Source organism: Neolamprologus brichardi, chromosome 7 (genome assembly GCF_056152115.1).
Source record: "Neolamprologus brichardi isolate AB-2024 chromosome 7, ASM5615211v1, whole genome shotgun sequence".
Classification (NCBI taxonomy): Eukaryota; Metazoa; Chordata; class Actinopteri; order Cichliformes; family Cichlidae; genus Neolamprologus; species Neolamprologus brichardi.
Window position 1 is genome coordinate 16,329,596 of NC_142110.1, and position 21,557 is coordinate 16,351,152.

At 42.0% G+C, this 21,557-nt stretch overlaps 1 protein-coding gene across 5 annotated transcripts in view; it reads left to right on the top strand.

The window, feature by feature from the left end:
• reln (reelin) overlaps window positions 1-21,557 on the top strand; it is a 95,922-nt gene that overhangs the window by 12,792 nt on the left and 61,573 nt on the right. For all 5 annotated transcript variants that reach the window (XM_087843217.1, XM_087843218.1, XM_087843215.1 and 2 more), the window contains exon 2: window positions 9,621-9,728. In XM_087843217.1, the coding sequence (XP_087699343.1) occupies window positions 9,621-9,728 (108 nt within the window). The remainder of the gene's footprint in view (window positions 1-9,620; window positions 9,729-21,557) is intronic.

A 21,557-nucleotide genomic window follows, 5' to 3' on the forward strand; every position in this document is an offset into this window, starting at 1 on the left:
GGACCAATTTTTGGCGCAACGTGTTTTGGGGTTTAGAAACCATGCAGACCCGGTGTTTAGAAAAAATGTGTCTCAACTGTTCCAATAGTCCTGACACATACATTGTTTATAGGGCTATCTGTACTGAACCCAGGAAATTATAAAAGCCGTGTATTTTTTTCTTTCTCTTCGTTTGTAATTGATTCCACTTAATGATGAAGATTGAGATACTGATTTCCAAATCTAAGCATCTTCACACCAAAGAGTGCAAAACACACATACATTGCAAAATCTGTTGTCTTACTTTGGATTTACTGCCTTGTCACTTATATTGATGCATTGATGAAAGACAGATGTTTTGGATATGCAGGCCTGTAGGACATTTTAGAGCCTTTGAAATGCTTTAACTTTCATTTGAGAATGATGTGAGGTTTGGTGTTTGATGTTTCAACCATTGGTTGGTTGATTGACTGGACAGAGTACAAAGTTTGTGCTTCATAATTTTTACTTTTTTTTCTGGCATGTCAAAAAAAGTTGTAGTTTGGTAGGCCAAACTAAGCAGATAAATGTTTCAGTCATTAGTTTTGGTCTCTGTCATTTTAAATGCCCATCTAAATCCCTGCTCTACGTTGGGCTAAAGCCTCAAGGCCCTGCTTTGACAGATGCCTTCCTGGCACAGATGACTCAGTTGTGAAACTGTTTAGTTTACACTCCTTGTGGGAGATAAACCAGTTGTGGAAATATGATAAACAACTTTTAAACAAAGCAACCTGGTGTCCCTGACTGGGACATCAAAACTGTCATTGACGTTATGCCTAACAGTTCACAGCTTGGTCCTCATTGTCTCCTTCCTTTTTTCGTATAGGGTAGCTCCCAGTGGAGCAGGTGAGATGGAAAGGGAGTTATGCAACAGTGCTGTGCATGTCCAGTGTCTGGATTTGGTCTGTGTTTTTGTCTGTGGTTACTATTTGTTTGTATGTTGCCGTGAAAGCAGATTACCATACGATCAGGTGTCTTTTTGATGAGTTTAGAGTCAAGTTTGTATCATATTACAGTACAGATTTATCAGTGTGTGTTGTGTGTCTCAGCAATATGCAAGAAGTTGTGGTTTGGGTTTTACCCAACTTTTCAGGCTAACTCAGCTTTTAATGTTTTCCTGCATTCCTTGGATTTTCTCTCTGGAAGGCATATGCAGTCGCAGCTTCCCTCTGTAACATTTTACCAACATTAACGTGATTATATTTTGTCAGTTTCATGATTAGCATTTTGATCACCTTGGCTTTTCATGTCACGTTTGCATGTTCAGGATGTCTTTGACAAGTGACGGAAGACGCTTTGCTTGTCAGGCCTGGATAGCTGAAGCTTTTTTCTGTCTGCAGAACACATGGTGTTGATCATAAGGACAGCTCACTCTCCAGTCCTGGCAGCCACCAGGCAACAGAGGGAAAGAATCATGGTGTTCTTGAACCCGATTACAATATAACCCTTTATAGCAACCACCAATTATGCATCTGACGCTGAACAACATTCCCTTCATGGCGAATGTTTTGGATTTTGTTTTAGCAGTTATATTTATATAACACTTGCCTGCTGCTTTAGGTTACAGATCATTTGTATTAGGCTATTTCTTGCATTTTTTTTCCCCCTTCTACATACAATCACTTTCTTATCTCATGCTTCTCATCATATGAAAATTTCTTAGCAAGATGAAGACCAGGTAACAGAAGTGCAACCTATCAAAACCTATTTAGAGTGTCAAAGCAGAGCTGGGTAACGATACGGGATCTGCGTGCAGTTTGAGGCCGCTGTACAATGAAATAATGAATAATGTTAAAAGCTCAGAGAGATGATATGCTATCAAAGCTAATCTCAAGTAAAGAGAATAGCCTTTGAGTTGTCTAAGCTATGAAGTCTCTTCTGTCATGACTTATTTTGCCTCGCTGATTGGTGGACATGCCTTCCCACTGGGGTTGTGTATTCCTTCTAAGTCCAGTGTAAGCATTTTAGCACCACGAATAAAAAGGACATAAAACACTTACAGATGGAAGTGGTACTTAACAAAGGAAAAGCCCCTGAAGTAGAAACATAAATATTACAATGTGAAAACCTTTAATTATTGTAAAATAATTTACCGAGGATCATTTTTGTGGATCCCGTACACACCTGCTCATGTTTTCACAGTGAACATTGTATGCATTGTATGAGAGCTGCACAATGAAGTGTGATTGTGAGGCAGATTATGTGTGAGGAACAGGATGCTTGTGACAGAACTGCCTCTTCGCTCCTGTTTTTTCTCCACGGCTGTTGCAGGGGTGAAGCCAAGTTAGGCAGGCAGTAAAGGCTTCAGCTCCCCTCTTTGGTAAACAGAGTAGAACCTCAATAGAAGAAACTGGATCGAGAACAGAAATTGGCTATTATCTCTGGCAGTGATCATGAAAGGACACGTATCCTGCTCCCAAGAGGAAAAACTTCTTTCTCTGAGCCTTTTTGCAGAAAAGGTTGTACATGTTGTAGTTAAGCAGACCTGTAGAAGCTCTGTGGCTGATAGGTCGTCTGTGATCTAGTGTTTCACAGCAGCAGATGGCGGTGCCAGCAGGCCAGGATGGTGCCAGAAGGTTACGCAATGGAATGATGCCTCTAAAACCTGACTCGAACGCCACATGACACATATATGTGCAGAAACACACTTCCCACACAATCTTCTGAAGCTGTAAGGAGAGACTTAGACTTGGGTAATTCAGATGGCCATGAACACGCTGTCCGTTTAAAGCTCCAATCTTTGCTTTCTTCATTGTCATTGGTAACAGCAACCTATCCTTCATGGTGTCACGGTCAGGTGACTGACAGTTTGAACCATTTCAGGAAGCTCAGAGTGAAGTGGCACCCCGACACTGGCATGGCCATGGAAACAGATGGAACTATAGCTTCCCTGTGATCTGGCCTCCATTTCCTGGTCCTCTCTGGGGCACGTGTGTGTCTGCCAGTGGGATATGGGTCAGATGGTCGGCTATCTTTATCCAGATCATTGCCAGGAAAACCTCCATCCATTTGGAAACAAAAAGGGCATCCTCCTGGGATGGAGGGAATTTCATTGATAATATATTCTCTTGCACTGTCTGTGCTCTGATGTCTTGCTAAAATGACTTTTTCAGACTCTTGCTTCTTTAAGCTGTACTTTCAGCCCCTGGCATAAAAGGGAGCAGCTGTATCAGATTTTGTCAGAACCTCCTTCTAAAGTCATTGCTTTCCATTTTAGGTATTTTCAATAGGTTTATTTGAGACTTGTGCAAGTGAAGTGAAATTGGGTGAGGCTAAAGACTGGTGGGTGTGTCTGTACACAAAGAGCAGAAAGGAGCTGTTCAGGACATGCCAACCACACAGCCACTTCAATGCAAACACACTCGTCCGTGATGTAAGTCAGGTCTTCTTTGAGACCTCCAGGACTTCCTGTCCAGCTCTAGTTTAATCCCTTCCCATGCTTTTTTTTTTCTTTATTTCTAAGAATGAGCTCATGCCACATGTTGCCAAGTACAGTACCGATTATCCTTTGCTGCACCATAAGGAGACATTACCATGGCTTTTAAAATGCCACTGGGTGCTATTTTTCTGGACCCTGTTGTAATTGCTGACCCAGCATACAGTGATCCATTCACATTAGTTTGGAATTTCCAACATGAGCATTTGGTTTGTGTTTGACAGCTTAATACACCCATTTTTTTTCTCAAGGAATTGGCCAAACCTTCTATCATTCATGGCTCCCCTCTCACTGTTTGTACTATATATAGGAAAGAAAACAGGTTCTTTGTCTAGCACCGTTACAGTCATGTCTAAAGGCAATAGCACACCTCTGGGACTAGTGTAAAACCATACTGTAGTATCTTGTAAAATTTAAATACCTATTCACTGTCTTCTTCCAGTGCCTTGTTGTTCCCATGTTGAGAATGCTTTTATAGGCTTCAGGAGAACGTAATGCACTCAGGCGATATGATAATGCAGCCCTGTTGTTCTTGGTTAGCAGCTGGCTACAAGAACTCATCGAGAATCCTAGCTGAAAAATTTATCATACAAATTCAAACCAAGATTTGCTCAGACAGAACAAGTAGTGTAGTGTTTAGCACATGCATATATTTAGATGAAAAGTAGGCTTTTCTTTTATTTACTCGCAGTTTTTCGTGAACATATTTTTGCAGAGTAGACTGTCACAGAAGATTAGTTTAACATTACCAGTTAGTCATCACTTTGTGTTTTCTGTGTGTGTGTGTGTGTGTGTGTGTGTGTGTGTGTGTGTGTGTGTGTGTGCCCACTTGATCTCTGAGAGACTTGTCAGCAAAGGATGTGTATTTTGTTGCGTTGTGTGGTGCTCTGATACTTCGTGCCCTAACATTACTCCTGGTGGATCCCAAGAAGTGAAGAAAGCCCTGGGCCCATCAATAGTTGAGCGGTAGCACGGTTGTGTGTGTCTATAATGAGGCATACCACATCGCACCATCAATATTACATACTGGCTTAGGGCCAAGAGATGTGCTCTGTGGTCTGTTCCAGTATAAAATATGAGCATCTGTATGTGGGTATGAGTGCTATGCATACAGTGTAATGAGGATTTTGCAAGATCTAAGTCAAGAGCACTTGCAGGCATGACACTTGGACCTAGCGTGTGCCTCTTGAAATTTGAAACACGAAGGTTCACCAACGTATGCAGGCCTTGTTAATGTTTAGTAGCTCATTTGTCTGCAGAAACCTTGAACAACTCCCTTCTTCTTCCTTCCTAAACACAACAAGAATCACATAACCAAAATTTAATTAAGAACAGAAGCACTAAAAAACAAGTAGCGGCCGGCCCACATGCTGTAAAATACCAACTTGTTGTAAAGCATTAAATAGCAAAGGTTTAGCGAACGAAAACATTAAGACAGGGTTTTTCTGTATCCTGCACGGTGATTGAGCGAGGACATGCACACAGCAGAAACTGCTCAGACAAATGCTAAAGCATGCTAAAGATCTACTGACCTATCCCCAATTACTAAGCTATCAGTCAAAATTGATACAGCAAATACAGAGTTAACACACACGTATTGTACTTTTTTTTTAAGTGTGCACTTGACATGTAAACCAAAGATTAGTCCTTACTACAGGAAAAAGCCTAAAGTTCAATCTAGAAGTCTGCATGAACAGCACTAGCCTGACACTCGGTTTGTTCATATGTGAAGAAACAATGCACACGAAAAAATACATACCCAAAAACGCAGAACCTGCCTACGTGTTGAATGAGACTGTTGGTATTAATTTCACCTCTTTTGCCAGCCTCATGGCTCCTCATCCCCCTCGGCCAAGTGAACATTGCTCAGAAATGAAGTATGGACAAGAATGTTAAGGCTACCATCAAAGGCTTCCCTTTAGATCTGTGTGCGTGTCTGTGTGTGTGCTCGTGAGTGAAGCAGCCCCACAGGTGATTGGATCTGATCTGATCTCATCTGATTGGCTCATCTGTCTGATGCATTCCACAGGCGAGTGAGAGAAGGTTGTTAGAGGCCTTTCTAAATAATTTAGATCCTGGATTTGTATTGATCAGGTAGTGCTGCTCTCCACGGGCCACTCCAGTACCCCTTCTTTCTCCATCCCTCTTCACCCCTGTTCTTGTTTTTCCTCCTCTCCACTCTTTCTCCCCCACCCCATGCTCTACATCAAACAGAGGTACACTGCTGCGAGGGAGCAGAAAATGCATGAGAAAGGAGTTGATGGGGAAAGTGCAGGGAAGAGGATTTTTCTTTTACAGCGATTCCTCAATGGGAGTGAAGCGAAGGAAAGGTGTAAAGCGCGGCTAAAGAGAGAAACGGCACAATGAAGGCAGGGGGAAAAAAGTCTTTTGTTTGCTGTATTTGTGCAGCACATGTAAAGTTGTCTGTGGAGAGTAATGGAGTGTGCGTAACCTTGGTGATGCAGGTCAATGGAAGTGCAGAAATGAGCGTTTTGTGCGTACTGAGCCTGGTCCAACTTAGTCCATTAAACTCAGTCATTACTCCATTAAATACTGCTTCATGCCATGGCCTTGGATCAATACTGCATAATGTAAAGACTGATAACATGTCTTAACCACACAGTGGAACGGATTTGTTGAATGGGTAATGTATTCTTGGAGGGATAGAAAAATAGCACAAATGAGGAGGACATTTATGCATAGTATGAACATGATAACTGCTTCTTTTTTTCTTTTTTTAATAAGAAAGACCTTTTCTTTGCATTCTGCAGATAGGGATGTGTTAGAGGTGCACTGAGCAACATGGAGCGAATATGATAATGCTTCTGTTGCCAAGCAAAATATGTATCTTTCTCAAAATACAGCTTCGCGTACACGCTGTACATGCTGATAGAATTTGGCAGTGCTCAGAGCAGACAAGCAAAAGGAAATTACTTGTTGCTCACAGAGTGTTATTAGAGCCAGCTATTTTTTTTCTTTTTGTGGACAACCAAGCTTTTCTAATATTAAATTTAAAAAAAGCAGTCGTCTATATTTTAAGTGTAAGGCTTTTTATATTGACCAGGAGGGACTGCAGACTGCTCTCCCTTTTGACTGGTTAATATTTGCGACCATGATAACATTTATTTCTGACATATAAAACAAACACACCAATATCTACACATACACATTCACACAGATATGTGGTCAAGAAAAATAAACAAAATCTCAATGCCATGAAAAACCACTCAGTCATCAAGTGTGAAATGGAAATAAAGCGTAACTGGTGTTTTTATATCTTGTTTACACTGTGCTGTAGAAGTTTGCAAAGTGGAGTGGATGACAGGGACTATAAAAAATTACTCTTCCATACACAATTAATAATATGAACTGCTATGTAGGAAGTGTCAATAACACAATCATTTTGAGCGCGTTCTCATCCCAGGGCATCCCAGTCTTTCCATCAGCTGGGGTTGCAGAGCTGTGCAGTCCGATGGCTTCAGCGGACGCTGAGATGTAATTTTCCTTCTTTATAGGGCGATAAAATCCTCATTTGGAGGTTGGCGAATTGGCAGTGAATTAAATCACTGGAGACGGTGGTTTGTGTCTGGTTTGTGAGCTGTGTGTTTTGCACTTTGTTTTTTCCTCCACTCTCTAATTAGTTTTGTTTTCAGTCTCTCGCCCTTTTTATTTTTTTTAAACTTTTGCTTTTACTCTCTGATTAGGTTTAGACAGCAAAAAGTATTTGGTTATGTTTAGGCACCAAGAGTTAGATAACAAGAACAACAAACCTTTTATTAAGTCCCAAATTACAAAACCATAGAGAAACAAACAGAAGTCCAAAAGTAATAATTGGGACCGGGGAAAACAGAGAGAGCCTCTGGAAAATATGTTACTTCAGAAAGGGACAAAAGGTAAGACACAAGTGTGTATATACATGGAGGACTGAGACAGGTGGAGAGCGAGACACAGCTGAAAACAAATGGGGGAGAAAGACAGGAAGTGGAACTAACACAGGACATGAAGGATAACTAACCGTCAAAGTAAAACAGGAAGTAATCCAGAGGCAAGACGCTACACACAGAGATAAGACTGACGCTAGATATTAATAACAGCGAGAGAAACAGACAGTAACAGAGAGATGAGACAGAAGGAACAGAGAATAGAAAAGCTGAGGCGACTAAAATAACTACAACGAATAAAAAACAGAACATGAACCAAAACACGCTGTCTACAGTAACAAGAACAAAGACTCACTGTATGCTGGAATAATAAAGAAATCAAAACAGGAAACAAAAACTCTAGTTAACGATAATTAAAAACCTCGAGCACTAGAAAAACAAACTAAATTTAAAAAGGTGTAAAGCAACTCAAAAAGCAGAGCAGGGGACCATGACAAAATACTTAGTTACCTGCATGGTTTATAGGCCTTTCATAACATTAACCCTTTCAGTACATTTAAATTGTGACAAGTTGAGAAACAGTGTGTCACAGAACTGGAACTAAAAGCCTATCTGTGAGGAGATGCCAGCAGCTGGAAAAAAAAGTGGAAGTCCTTGAAATGAGATTTAGATCCTGTTACTTGAGTGGCTGTTTCTCAAAGAAATCATCAGAGCAACATTAAAAAGTATAAAACCGACTGTTTTATGCTGTAATGGAGCAGAGAGAAGTTGTATGTACAGTGTGTATACTATTAGTAAACACAGTATATACTCCTTGTGGAGTGCTGGATCCCTGTGCAAAAGTTACGATAAAAAAAACAAGGGAGGAAACGTCCGGATACAGTAAGGAGTGTTGTGGGATGAATTATTGAGGCTTTGATATGGAGGAGAGAAAGGGAGGGAAGAGATGGACTGAACTCTGCTCCTAAGACAGGGTGTAACACGTCCAACATACACAGACATGCGGCGAACACACACATTCAGAGACACTCGCACAAGCGTCTTGTGCGAGGACATGTTAATGGAGTCACCCAGTCAGACAGCCAGGCAGGCAGACGGGGCCACACAGGAGTCTGCTCTGCCCAGAATTCCACAGTGTAACGCACCAAACCCAGAAGAATGAACGCCCTGAGACCCAACTGACATGTTGCTATTCTTACTAAAACACAGTCTCGCTGTGGGTGTCGCCTCATTTTCCCATTCAGTTTTCCTCCATAAGCAGGGGGATTCCAGGGTCAGGAAACAACAATGCCTTCATCTTTCTCAGCCGCAAAGGATTTTATTCCCCGATGTGTAAAACGGTTTTGTTTTCTGTTTTTTTGGTGTGTGTGTTCCTCCTTTGAGCCACGGGCTGTTCCTTGTACTCTGCTCTGTCTGGCTGGAAACAGTCCAGTGACTGAGCCCTCTTCCTCCAGTGATGCAGCTGACTCTGTGGTCCCATCACTCAGGGCCCTTGTTTACCGGGTGGATCAATAGTTAACGTGCTGCGGGATACACTGAGCTGTAGATGTGTTCAGCTGGATAACACACTCCCGGGAGTTTTCTGATCTGTGGCTGTTTGTGGTGGGCTGGGAAGAATAAAGGCTTAGCAAAGCTATCAGGGTTACAGCCAATTAGCTCATCAGTCTGTTCTAATATGGTTGTCAATACGACAGGCTTTGATTAAAGCGCTGTGATTTGTTGAGGATGAGGTAGATTACATTCTGCCACTCTTTTTCTCTGTAAAAGGTGAGGTGGGGATATTCTGCTGTTTAAAGTAACTCATACCCTGGTTTAGCACATGTTTTAATAATGCTTCTACTTCTGTCTGAATATATTTATATGTGTGCAAGTGACCTTCTAGATTTTGCTTTAACACCTCCATGCACTCTCCTCTCCTCCTGCAGGGTGTTAGGTCTTGTTGGCATCCCATTTAACTGCCAGTTTACCTTTCCATGTGCTAACACCTGATGTGATTAGCAGCAGTTAGTGAGCTGCTCTACATACTTCCAAACGTCCTGTCCACACACGTACATCACGCCTGCTAATTATCTGCTTAGCCTGCAAATGAAGCGTAAATGCAACTTAGTAATTGCGATCTCTGACACCTAATTGGCGTTCACAGTTCATCTTCCTGTATTCATTTGAGGTGCTAATACAGGGGTGGTGAAACAAATAACAACTGGATGCATTATATTTAAAATGTTTCTGCGAGTACCTCTCAGCTTCACCAGCAGTAAGCATGTTCCTTTTTTCTCTCTCTTCAGTAACCATCTCCACCAGTGTATCCTTCGATGGTCTCCTGGTGACTGGCCTCTACACCTCAACACCAGTCCAGTCGGCTCCCATTCCTGCTCCAGCTGCTTTTGGCTTTGGTGAGTCTTGTTTCTTTTGCCAATACAAGCTGCTTTTTTTCTTATGCTTTTTAGTACTAGCAAACCCTCAGATACCCCGAGAACTGTCTGCTGGGACCACGAAGTATTACGATCCAGCTCAGTGATCCACATCCGTTCCCAGACTCAGCATAAGACCACTTCCCTTCTCCGGTTATGACAGGTCGTGATGGATGAGGAGTCAGGATGATGTGAGCAAGGGTTCGGTCAGATGGGTTTTCATTGATGTTTGAGAGAACAAAAAAAAACTGAATATGAGATAGATATAAAGAGCAAAGCAGAAAATGTAGAGCTTTCTAAAAGATTAAACTTAAAATAACAAGTGATCACCAGGCCAGCTTGCCAAATGTTGGAGTAAAGGCCCAGTGGACGGGCTGATTTACAATTTATTTATCCAGAGATGCAAATATAGCAACAGTTTAGGTGGTAGATGTTGCTATTAAACTGGATGAAGTTTGCAAACAACTTATCTTATTCTTTGTCCGCCTTTCCTTTGCATTGTCTGCATGCTCTGCTCTAATGATACAGATTGAATCTCTCTTTATTCTTAAAAGATTAAAGCTAAACTTATAATTCTTTACACTTTTGACAACTGTAAAAAGTGTAAAGAATGCTTACAGCATTTCAGTTACTGTAAGCATGCAACTGAAATGCGTTAAGTGCAACTCTTTTTTTGGACACACAACCAAGATTTGTAGACTCTTGTATTTGCGGATGGAGCCCTTGTGTGCACGGATGGGGGCTCTTTTGGGGCAGTGGAACAGCTATAAAGAACTCCTTAGAGAACAGGGCTAGTGTCCCAGAACTGCTGCGCAGTGGGCTCCCTTATCCTGACTAACTCCACTGTTCTTCAGACATTGACTTCACTCTGACCAGGGCAGTTCTTCACTCTTGGCAGCTCTGTTTACTGGGGAGGCATCCAAGCACAGATTGCGTCACCTTAGCTTCACTCTAATTACTTGAAAAGTTTTAAGGATACGCCTACCCTGATAGACAGCAGCTTGTGGAACGGTGACTTTCTGTAAGATGTGTGTTTAAGTAAGTCTGCAAAGTCTTCCGTTACAGCATGTGTAATCTGTCTGGGTTTCGCAGTGCCAGTTAGACATTTGGTCCTCAGCTGAAGAGCTTTCTGCACTCTGCTCTAATTCTCCAGCCACCCCTCCCACTGAGGGATTCAGGACTCCATGGAGCAGCAGGCACATGCAAAAGCAGTCTTGTCATAGAGGAGATTCTGAATGACGATTTAATAGATTTATAGTTTTATTTTCCCTTCGATTAATTTTTCTGTGCATTTTTGAGGTACACTGGGATTTTTTTTTTATGATCAAGTGATAGAAACTCAGCTAGTTTGCAGAACATGGTGGTCCACTTGGCTGTTGAAGGCTCCTCAGCGTTGGAAGGGCTGAAGACATTCTCCTAGAGAGAACGTCCTTTATTAATAAGTTCATGGAAACTTGGTGACTTAACAGAGAGCCAGCGTTTTTCCAAAATGCTTTGAAGATAATGCAGTGGAACAATAATACAGAGTGATGCCTCTTCATGTCCAGTGTTGTGACAAATATAAATGGGCCTTTGAGCGCAAGAGGGTCACACAACTCCACGAGGGAGTTTTATGAACACGGTGTTTATGAGCAGGATAAGGTGGGGCTCTAATCCCTCTGAATGAAGCCACGTGGGGGACACGGTTACACAATGGACTGCAACATGCGTATGCACACGTTCAATAGAAATACCACCAACTTTCACTCAAGAGCACACACACAGTCCAACTGTTCAGCTGAAGTGAAGTGTTGGCTGGCTGGCGGGGACATGTGGTTGGCAGATGTATCAGTCCAGGAACTAGCATGAACTATAGCACAGGGAGAATGAAACCACTGTAGCGAGAAGATCGCTAATAAATCACTGAAAGACTGAATCGGCAGCTTAAGATGAGGCGTGAGAGAAGTTTTTTTTTTTGTTTTTGGCCGTGTTTGTGTTGTTGGAGGTGAAGAGCAAAACAAAGAGATCCTAAGAGAGAGACAAAGAAGGAATCAATGGTTTTAAAAAAGACGGAAAGTGGAATAAATAGGCAAAGTCAGGGAGCTGTGGACACAGAGGTTAGTGTTTTTACTCGATGCGTTGGGATGTCCAGTGGTTGGTGTGGTCAAAGCTGTGGTAGCAAGCAGACACAATGACTGCCCAATAGCCTCTAATAGCCTCTCCCCTCAGTCTTCTGTGTCATCCTTTGTTGCTTTTTACACATGTCATAAAAACAGTGTGGATGTGAGCATGACGGAATTGCATGCTTCATCAATTCTCTTTGTGTGTGTGTGTGTTTATCACTCCTTTTTCTTTTTGTTGATCTGTTACATTTATAACTTTAAGAAACAAACACCATAACATGAAGACAGCAGTGACTTTTTTCATTATGTTGTCTTCCACGCCACTTGAATTGCAGTGCTCTTTGAACTACGTTTGTAGCACATATGTTTTAGTTTGAGGATTTTCACTGCAGCGTCGCCCACTGTTTGTCAAATTACTGTAACCGATGTGTGGTGAAGCAGTTGGCAGGGCAGTTTAAGGTAGTCTAAGGAATGCCATGTTTTCGGCTGCTGCGCTGAGTTGTGGTTCAAGTTGCTGAAGGCTGGTTCCTCCACTCCCTAAAGGCAAGCGACCTTTTACTTGCTGCTGGCGGGCTAACCACAGACCTTTACGATGCTGTAACTGCTCTGCTGTGGCAAGTGCAGAATCAGATGAACTGGAGCTAAAAACAATGTTGTGCTTTGGGAGCCATGCCTGCTAAATACAGGGAGAACGCGGGAGTGCAAATTGATTGTGGTTTTCGTAAATGTAGCGATCACAGGCCAGCAAAACTAGTCTGGGTGCATTTATTTCAAGGTGCCAGAGCTGAGAGGAAAGACTTGACATTTCATTTTGGGATTCAACTACTTACAACTCACAGTTAATGGATGAGGTATGACGTGCAGCTTCATTTGAGTCTACTTTGTAGTCGATTTTCAACCCAAGTAGTCATTAGAGACTTTTTGAAACACTTAAGAGTGAAACATGGAGAATTTATATGCATGTTTGAATGTAACGTGGTCAAAACGGATGTCTGTACACACTGCCAGAAATGCAACATGAGTCTGGACTCAGCAGCCGAAGAATTCCAACTCCTCAGTGTTTTTCCTTTCTTTGACATTTATTCCATTAAGACGTCTTTCTTTCCAATCCGCCCTCTTGGCATTCTGAAGCTTTCAGCTTGGCAACCAGAAAGATTAAATGATGAAACCAATAACATAAGTATTTTGTCATAATTTTGATTTTTGTTTCATGTATCATAAAATCTGCTTGCTGTTACATGTCACATAGCAGTAATGAGGTGATATATTAAAACCCATAGACCAGAGCCTGGATGGAAAGTAATGTCACATGTGGTCTGATTTGCATTCCCTGATAGTAAAATGTTTCCCATCACATCATTATCCATTCAAACACAAAGACAGACAGAGCAAGTATTCATTCTAAATGTGTCCGGATAACTTATAATTACAATGATGAACAGGCACTTGAAGGAAAAGGAGAGCTTTGAAAATTTAGAGCAAAACGCCAATATTGGTCTGAGAAAGTGTATGAGATTGAGGAATGAGTGTGAGAGTGGAAAAATGTGTACATACCTCCTCATTTCTTATTTCTTTTTTCATATTTAACACACTTTTATGTTTCAGATCCTCACACAAAACTAACATTGGACAAAGATAAATAGAACGTGCAGAGTTATGTTTTTTACAGTAAAAATGCTATCCAAAGCCCTCTGGCCCTGTGTGGAAAAAAATACTGGCTTTTCTTGCTAAATCATGAATTAACTGTGATTAACCACTTTCTAAAGCCACACTCAGGCGTGTTTAATGTCTGACAAAACAAATAAGGCTAAAAGATCTTGGTCCAGAAGACCTGGATGACTTCATTTAAAATATGATTTCTGCCCTATACCAAAAAACCAGGAAGGAGAATGTCCAGCTATTAGTTCATGCTCACTTTATGTGGCAGGACAGTGAGCCAGACCACACCAGCAAGTTCAACTGTGAATGAATCAAAATAAATAATGGATGTTTTGGAGTGACATAGTCACAGTTCAACTTAAAATCTGACCAAACAGGCTGTTTATGCTCGAAAACCAACCAATGTGGCTGAATTAAAACAATTCTCCACAGAAGAGTACACATATATATATATATATATATATATATATATATATATATATATATATATATATATATGTGTGTGTATATGTGTGTATGAGAGAGAGAGAGAGAGAGAGAAGGAGGATGACAGGATGTGATGATGGCATTTCATCACTCCCCCTGATGGAGGGCCTGATTGGTGTTGCCTTGCCAGCGCTGAGCTGCTGAGAAACTGGTCATTGATGGATGGCTCGTTTGCAGGGTGATGTTTATTTTGCTGTTAATTTGCATATTTGTATGTATTTGCGGAGTGGTTGTCTTCCGCTAGCAAGGCTCAGTCCCCATCTCAATATGATGGATCTGGCCGTCTGACAAAATGGACAGCTTAGTGACAGGGACATCCAGCCGACACTCTCTTGCCATGACGGATGGGCTCATGCTAACACACAACCCAACTGATGAAATCCTGCTGCACCTTGACCTGTGTAGGAGGGGTTGTCAGAAAAGGTCTTCCGCCAAAATAATAATCAGGTCTCGCAAACATTTAACTCTGAAATTAATCCCAGGGCACCTGGTACTCTGTTACACCTTTGTAATATTTTTTTTAATTTGACACTCAGTTTTAAGGTATTCCTCAAACTGTTGCCTTGGTAGTAAATTTCATGCAAACAATTTAACAACTAAACATTTTTTTAATTAATTTATTTTTTTGCTATAAATTATGCTGGGTTCTTAGTGAGCTACAAAGTAGTTAATATATGTATAATATATGAATAGGCTTTAGCATTCATTCATCTTTGTCATTTAACAGTAAAATGATAAATGACAAAGATGCAGTTTGCAGTTTATTCTCATAGCGGTATATCAGACAATAACAGATGAATTCTTAAGTTGTAGATTTTAATGCCCAACAGCATTTTATGTAATATTGGAGGATTCTGATAGTCATACTCTACAAAGATGCAGTGATGTCTAGTTTTTATGGCAGTCAGAAATCAGATAATTTAAAAGCACAACTGGGGCATGAAAATGACAAATAGTATACAGTGGAATATACTAACCTCAACTATCTGAGCCCTCATACTAAATAATATGCCATTAGTTCCTGTGTTCATTTTCCAACTTGGGAAGCATGAAGCTCTCACAAACTTGCACTCTGCTGGAAAATATTGCCATTCAGCTGCTGCGACCACAGAGTAAGAAAAAAGGAAAGAAATGCCACAACTTCCAAAAACTCGTCAGTGCTACTGAAATCAAATTGTGGCATCTGACTGTGGTGCCATGCAGGCTAATTACTTTATATAAGGCTGCTACTGACCCATAGTATATAATCTTGTTTGCAAAATGACCCATGCATTAGCAGGTTAGCAGAACTTGTTCTGAAATAGAAAAAAATATTACAATTTTCTTCCTTTTTAATATACATAATTATGCATTCAAATCCAGATATCCACACATTCATCCATCTCGGGGCTGAAGGTCAGCTGTCAGCCCCCTCTTGCCACTAAGCCAGATTGAATGTCAGCCAGAATGTCAGACTATGAGAGATGGCAGCTCATCATGTCAGTATTTATGGAGACACACTCGCAGGTGTGCTTCCTGCTGTACAAAGCCTTGTTTGGGAACCTCTGTGTTTTCTCAAACAGTACCAACAGTCCCACGAGAGCACAAGCGTTCTTTCGCAAACCCACCCCTCCCGAGCAGGGCACAGACTGTGAAGGAGATGCTATGTATGGAAAGATGAGGATAAAGAGGAATGATATAGAGAAAAAGGGTGGTGCAGGGAGCAGAGAAGGGGTGAGAGAAGGGGCTCCCAAGGGGAGAGAAGCTGTCAGTCCCTAGGAGACATCAAACACACTGCAGCCCTGTGATCAGCGTGCTCTCTGGCTCTCTGCTGACAGCTCCCTGACTGTGCCGCTTAGACTCCTTCATGCGCTCATAAATACACACATACACACACGTATATACACTCGTTTGCTCCCATAAGAGCTCTCACACTCACCGACTTATCCATTCATACCCCAAACACATTCAAATTCTATTGACATACGCACACTCGCGCTGATTCTCATACATAGGATTACACATCTGTGACACTTTTGCTCTGATATGCATCCTCACAATAACCTTGAACACCAAAGTTTGCCTATCACATCTCTGTCAAGGACACTTTACAGTCCCAAACTGTTGCTACTGAACTATGGGCCAAACAGAGACAAGGAGGTGCTGGCAGCAGTGATGATGTTAATAATGATGATGATGACTTATCTAAGCCATTACTCCTTCTCTGCTCAGGGCTGGGACACCAAAGGCATATCCCTCCTGATGATGAATTCATTAGTGCAGAAGATGAAATGAGTTGTCAGGAGGCGGGTTATGTATGGTAGGTTATTTGTGTTCTCTGCAGCAGCGTGTCAGATCACACTTAAGATCAACTGGGTCGGCTTGTTGTAAATCTCCCTGTTTTGCTGGCACTGGACTTCCCCAACCTTCTCGCCCAGGCTGTCCCTTTCTTTTATTAAGACATATTCCCCCCCACTAATATGCAATGCCTGGAGGCTGCTAACAGGTGGCTAAACATTTGTGTACTCCCAGAATCCAGTGGAGTGCTTGGGTAATTATGCACCAGAAGTCGGAAGTAACTTCTCTCCATGTGGAAAGCGTCCTTAGAGGCCAAAGCAAGCCCACCTTTAAAGAATTCAAGCAGAATACACGATTCATTACTAATTCATGTTGGACCTAAAGCAGTGGCCACAGCTGTTTGGCCATACATCCCAACAGCCTCTCAGGTGTGATGGTGCAGCAGACCTGTAGGAGCACTACTGCTGGTGCTGCTGGGAATTTACTGGTTCATTGAATGTACACTAGCTCTATTGAAGGAAAAAACAGTGCTTTTTTTTGAACTCCCATGGCTTCCCCAGGTGTGCTTACATGTGTGTAGTGTTCAGTATGTGTGCCTGTGTGCATCTATTTGTGCCCTAATGTGTGTGTGTATGCGTTCATATTTTCATCATGTGAGAACTTTTTTTCTTTTCTTTGCTGTATGGTAAATCCGGTCCAGGGCTGACTAAGAGAGCAGGAATGAGGAAGAGCAGGAGCTGGACTCTCTGTGATAGAGATTTCAAAGTGGTGTGCGAGCTGTTGGGCAGTTTTATTTTATTATTATTATCTTTTTTTTTGTTATTATTCTGCAGGAGAGAGCAGCAGGCGTAGGCTGTTTCTCCCATGTGTGGTCTCTCTTGAGCAGAGCAATGTTATTTTCTGCCATGCAGAGAGGGTGGTAACATGCCAGAGCAAATGAGAGAGAAATAAAGATAGAATAAAGACAGAGACAGCTTTGACTGCTCCGATTGACACATTTCTGTCAACGGCAGAAGGTTTGCGTCATTTTAAGTTAGAGGCAAGCTGACTTTGAAATTTATCTTGCTTAAATTCTATGCCACCACTAGCACCTTGCAAGCGTGTGGGTATTGGTGTGCAAAGTGAAAGGAAGTGATTTTACAAAGCCTTCCCCACAAAGTGCATGCCATCCAAGCTGCACTCTTAGGTCTATTCATTTTTAAAGTTCCCTTGAGTATTAGAAACAGTGGAAGTGCTCAATCTGACTCTGTGAGCTGAGGACACTTAGTGTGGTTTTTCTTTTTTTCTGCTGTAGGGCCCTACCTGGGTTTGGCCCTCTACCCTCTAAAAGCCTCAGAGACAGAACAGGGATGCTGTATTGCATGGCCACTTTTTTCCCTTTTACATTATATACAAGTTATCTGTGAGGAACTCACCCAGATCCACTCTGACCCATATTTTGGCTGTGAAAATAGTTACTGACCTTCTCTTTGTTTCGCCCTCCTTACGAGAGCCAGTCTGTTGCTGTGATTAGTTCACTGCCTCCCAGCACTTCTCTGTCAGACCAGGCTCATCTCCAGCCTCCTCCATAAACACATTTAGCTACACACAACACACTCGACATACACATGCATACAAAGGCAGCACAGGCACCACGCTACGTTTTCCAAAGGCTTTCCGTCGGCTTTCCGTCGGCTCCTCACCTGTCGCCCCAGGTCTCTATCTCTCTCATGTGTGTCAGGGCAGGGCCTGCGAGACCACGGCCTCACCAGTTTGTTTATTTGCTGCACTGACGGGTGGAGACCGGGGACGTGGGTGCAAGAAATTAGCACAAGTCAAATCAGATTAATTAATCCCCAACTCAAACTATTAGCCGAGGAGTCGTGTTGAATTAAAAATCAAATTAGCCCTAGCGCCTGCCGGTAAAGCTGTGGTGTGTGCCTGCCAAGCTACAATGACACACACCCACAGAAGGCAGCTGCTCATAGGCTTTGCTGATGGATGGATGTATGGATGGAGAGTTGGAAGAATAAATTGGTGCTCAAACACTACAGGGCTGGGGGAAGGGGTGTTTAGTGACTTTGCCACCCAATGTGGTAAGCCTCTCCTGGGGCACGAAGCTGGCTGTCCTCCACTGGTTGCTGCTGCACAGGCCCCACAACACCAGCACTCAGCCTTCCAGTTGCTGATTTAGGGCTTGAAGCACCACTTCACCTTCATAGTTTACATAACATATCTTGAGCCTGGGACTGAACCCATTTTAGGAAGTTTGACTCTATTAAAAACATAAAGGAAAGCTTTTATTATCATAGTTTTGGCTGTCCTTCCTATCAATAATTATAACCTTGTGTTTACTGAAATAAAGCTTCATCACTACAAATAAGCCCAACGTAATAACAAACACAAACGGTTAGTCAAACATGAAAGAAAATAAACTCGGACCTACAGCACTTCTAGCTGATATGTGGTTTTTCTGTGTAATTACAGGTTTTTATGAAGATCTAATTCACTTCTTTAATTTCTAAATATACGACTAAAAAAAGTAAGAGAGCACTTGAAAATGTTTCACTTTTTTTATGTGCTTTTGAATCTCAGCCTGAAACGGCTGATGATCTTGGTTTTGGGTAAAGTTTGGCTCATGCACTTTTTTCTGATCCAATATGATGTGGCTCATATTTCCCATTTTAGTCTGTGCTTCCTCCAAAGCAAAACTATGTGACTTCTCTGCTCAAAATTCGAACAACCACCCAGAATGGACATATCGCATTGAAGTAGTGCTGGAGAAGTGGACCAAAATATTTTTATCAAAATATTGATAACATTCTGGATCCAACAGATACTGTATTCAGCAGTGTAGATGGAATATACTCTTATACAGGCATTTGATGTATGATCTGTGCGGGCCTGTGAATATGGCTTTTTAGGCTTTTGTAGTCTAAGTCTCATCTATCATACAAGGTGCGGCTCCAAAACACACAACACTTGTTTGATTCAGAACAACATTCATTTCAATTACGGGACATTAGTTCTGGAGGGTCTATTATGCTCCACTGGTGTTCCTGTACTCCATTTATCATTTATGCTTGCATGGCTTGTAGCTCTTGATCACAGCAAGGAAGCCAGGAGCGCACAAGTAACGAATTAGATGTTTATTTTCTTCTTACTTTAACTGTTCAGTTACCAGTTTTGACACAAGGAGCATATGTAGAGCATCTCACAGAAGCAATTGAGTATTTGTGTTAAATAATGTAAACACATGAGCATATGCTTTTCTGCAAAATACTCTCTCTCTTTGTCAGCTGGGTGGAGCCATACTGGCAGCTCCTACAACAAGCCATAGATTTGTGTTTTTGTGGGTGGGTGCAGCTATGCCGTCAGGAGTTTATGGATGATGGATGTTGTGAGATACAATGGAAGTCTAAATGAAAGCGAAACTGCTCTATGAGCGCATGCACATGGGCAAAAATCTTTCTACTGTGCGGATATGGAAACATTAATGTAAACACATGCACAATAAGCCTCTCTTTGCACTTCATCACCAGCGCACATTTGCTGCTTAGCAGACCCCACAGGTGTTCTTTAATACCATTTAAAGTCTTTCATTGATGTGGCAAGCCTCTTTCCCTCACATTTTCCCACAGAGTTTCTTACTCTCTTTCCCCCTGGCCACTGGCATCTTTCACCACCCATATTAACACACAGCTTCCTCCTGGCAACGCTGTGCCGGACCCCCGCCACCACCTCAAAGTTGCCAACCTGTCTCCATGGTAGCGTGATTGGCAAAGGCAAAGATGGATGCCATTTTCGGCCAATGGCAGAGCAGAGTGGGTTGTCATGTACCACGAGACCCTGCAGTGGTCCGACTGACCAGCTGAGGATGGCACTGTGGAAGAAGGGGTGAATGCACCACATCAGACACACAGAAAGAAACACACATCCCATGGGATCATTCAGCAGCACAAAGCGTATGGGGTCCCCACTCAGGCTGTCACTACTGTTGTGATGTATCATTTATGTGGCCATTGTGTGGCCTTCTCTTGAAACGTGTTGACAGAGGCATTATATTCCAGCTTTTGACAGATTCCCATACATTCACAGCCTTTTAATAACACATGTTAATGCTCCAATAATTTTGTGACAGGTTAGAATTACCGCATGAAACATGAACCTTTAATTGGCTTTCTCACCAAGTTATTTGGCGTGCTGTGCATTAGCTTTTTAAGCCTGAGCCAGTGGTAAAAAGATGGTTGCAAGGCTATTATCTGTCTGAGAGTGAGGATACGCAAGGTGATAAACATTTATCTCTGCTTTTTATGTGAAACTGACTTTTCTCTGTTAAATTAAGTGCTTAGCGACAAATATAAGATCCCTAGACAAATAATGGAATAACCTAATCTCTTCACAGCACATTACACTGCCTTGTAGGGTTTTTAATGCTTTAAGCAAACTGCTGTGCATACACATGCATTTTAATTGTACTTGTTTCTTGTTAGTTCAAGCGTACAGAGCCGCATGCATGTCTGTGATTCTGAATGCACAGTGCGCGCGCTGTAGCGCTTTAAGCAAGCCAGACAAGTTTACAGCATTTACTGTTGATGGCAGGGAAGCAGCTTAAACACGTTGTTCAAGTGCCTTTGTGTCAATCATAGCAGGAAAAGCATGTTTAACTGCCTTGAACTGATCTTAAAAAGCACTTAGTTGGACACCATTAGACATCTGCTAGGCAGCAAATGGCTACTGACCAGATGTCAAATGGTGCGTATGGATTTTGGTAAATGTGCATTTCAGTTTGAATGGTGCCTTTTGAATCCTCAAAACTCTGCCACGTAGCCCAACTACCATCTCTAATGCCAGTTCGACCGGCTCCTGCTGGTCTTACAGTGTTAACTTGCTGCCAGGCTGAGCCACCGATTGCCCATCTGCTCCATCGGGGAGAATTCTCACTCCATCTATTTGACTTGTTTCGAGCTTGGCTGTGGAAAGCTCATTAGCTTTGCAAAGTGAGAAATAGAGAGATTTTTAAATAGGACATACACAGATGTGAACTGAAGTGTTTACATATTAAAAAAATTAGAATGGAAAAATGTGGGGAAGTCTTTGTTAGCGGAGACATGGGCAGACGGAACATGAATAAATAAGAGGCGGTCAGCTTCCCACTTCTTTTTTTTCTTTTTTATGGATGGCTTTAAAAATTCACTACAATTACCAGCAGAGATGGATGTCGGAGTGACATTCCAACAACCAACATGTGACCCCTAAAATCCAGACACACCCATTTCCTGTGTTTTTGTGTGTGCGATTGAGTTCG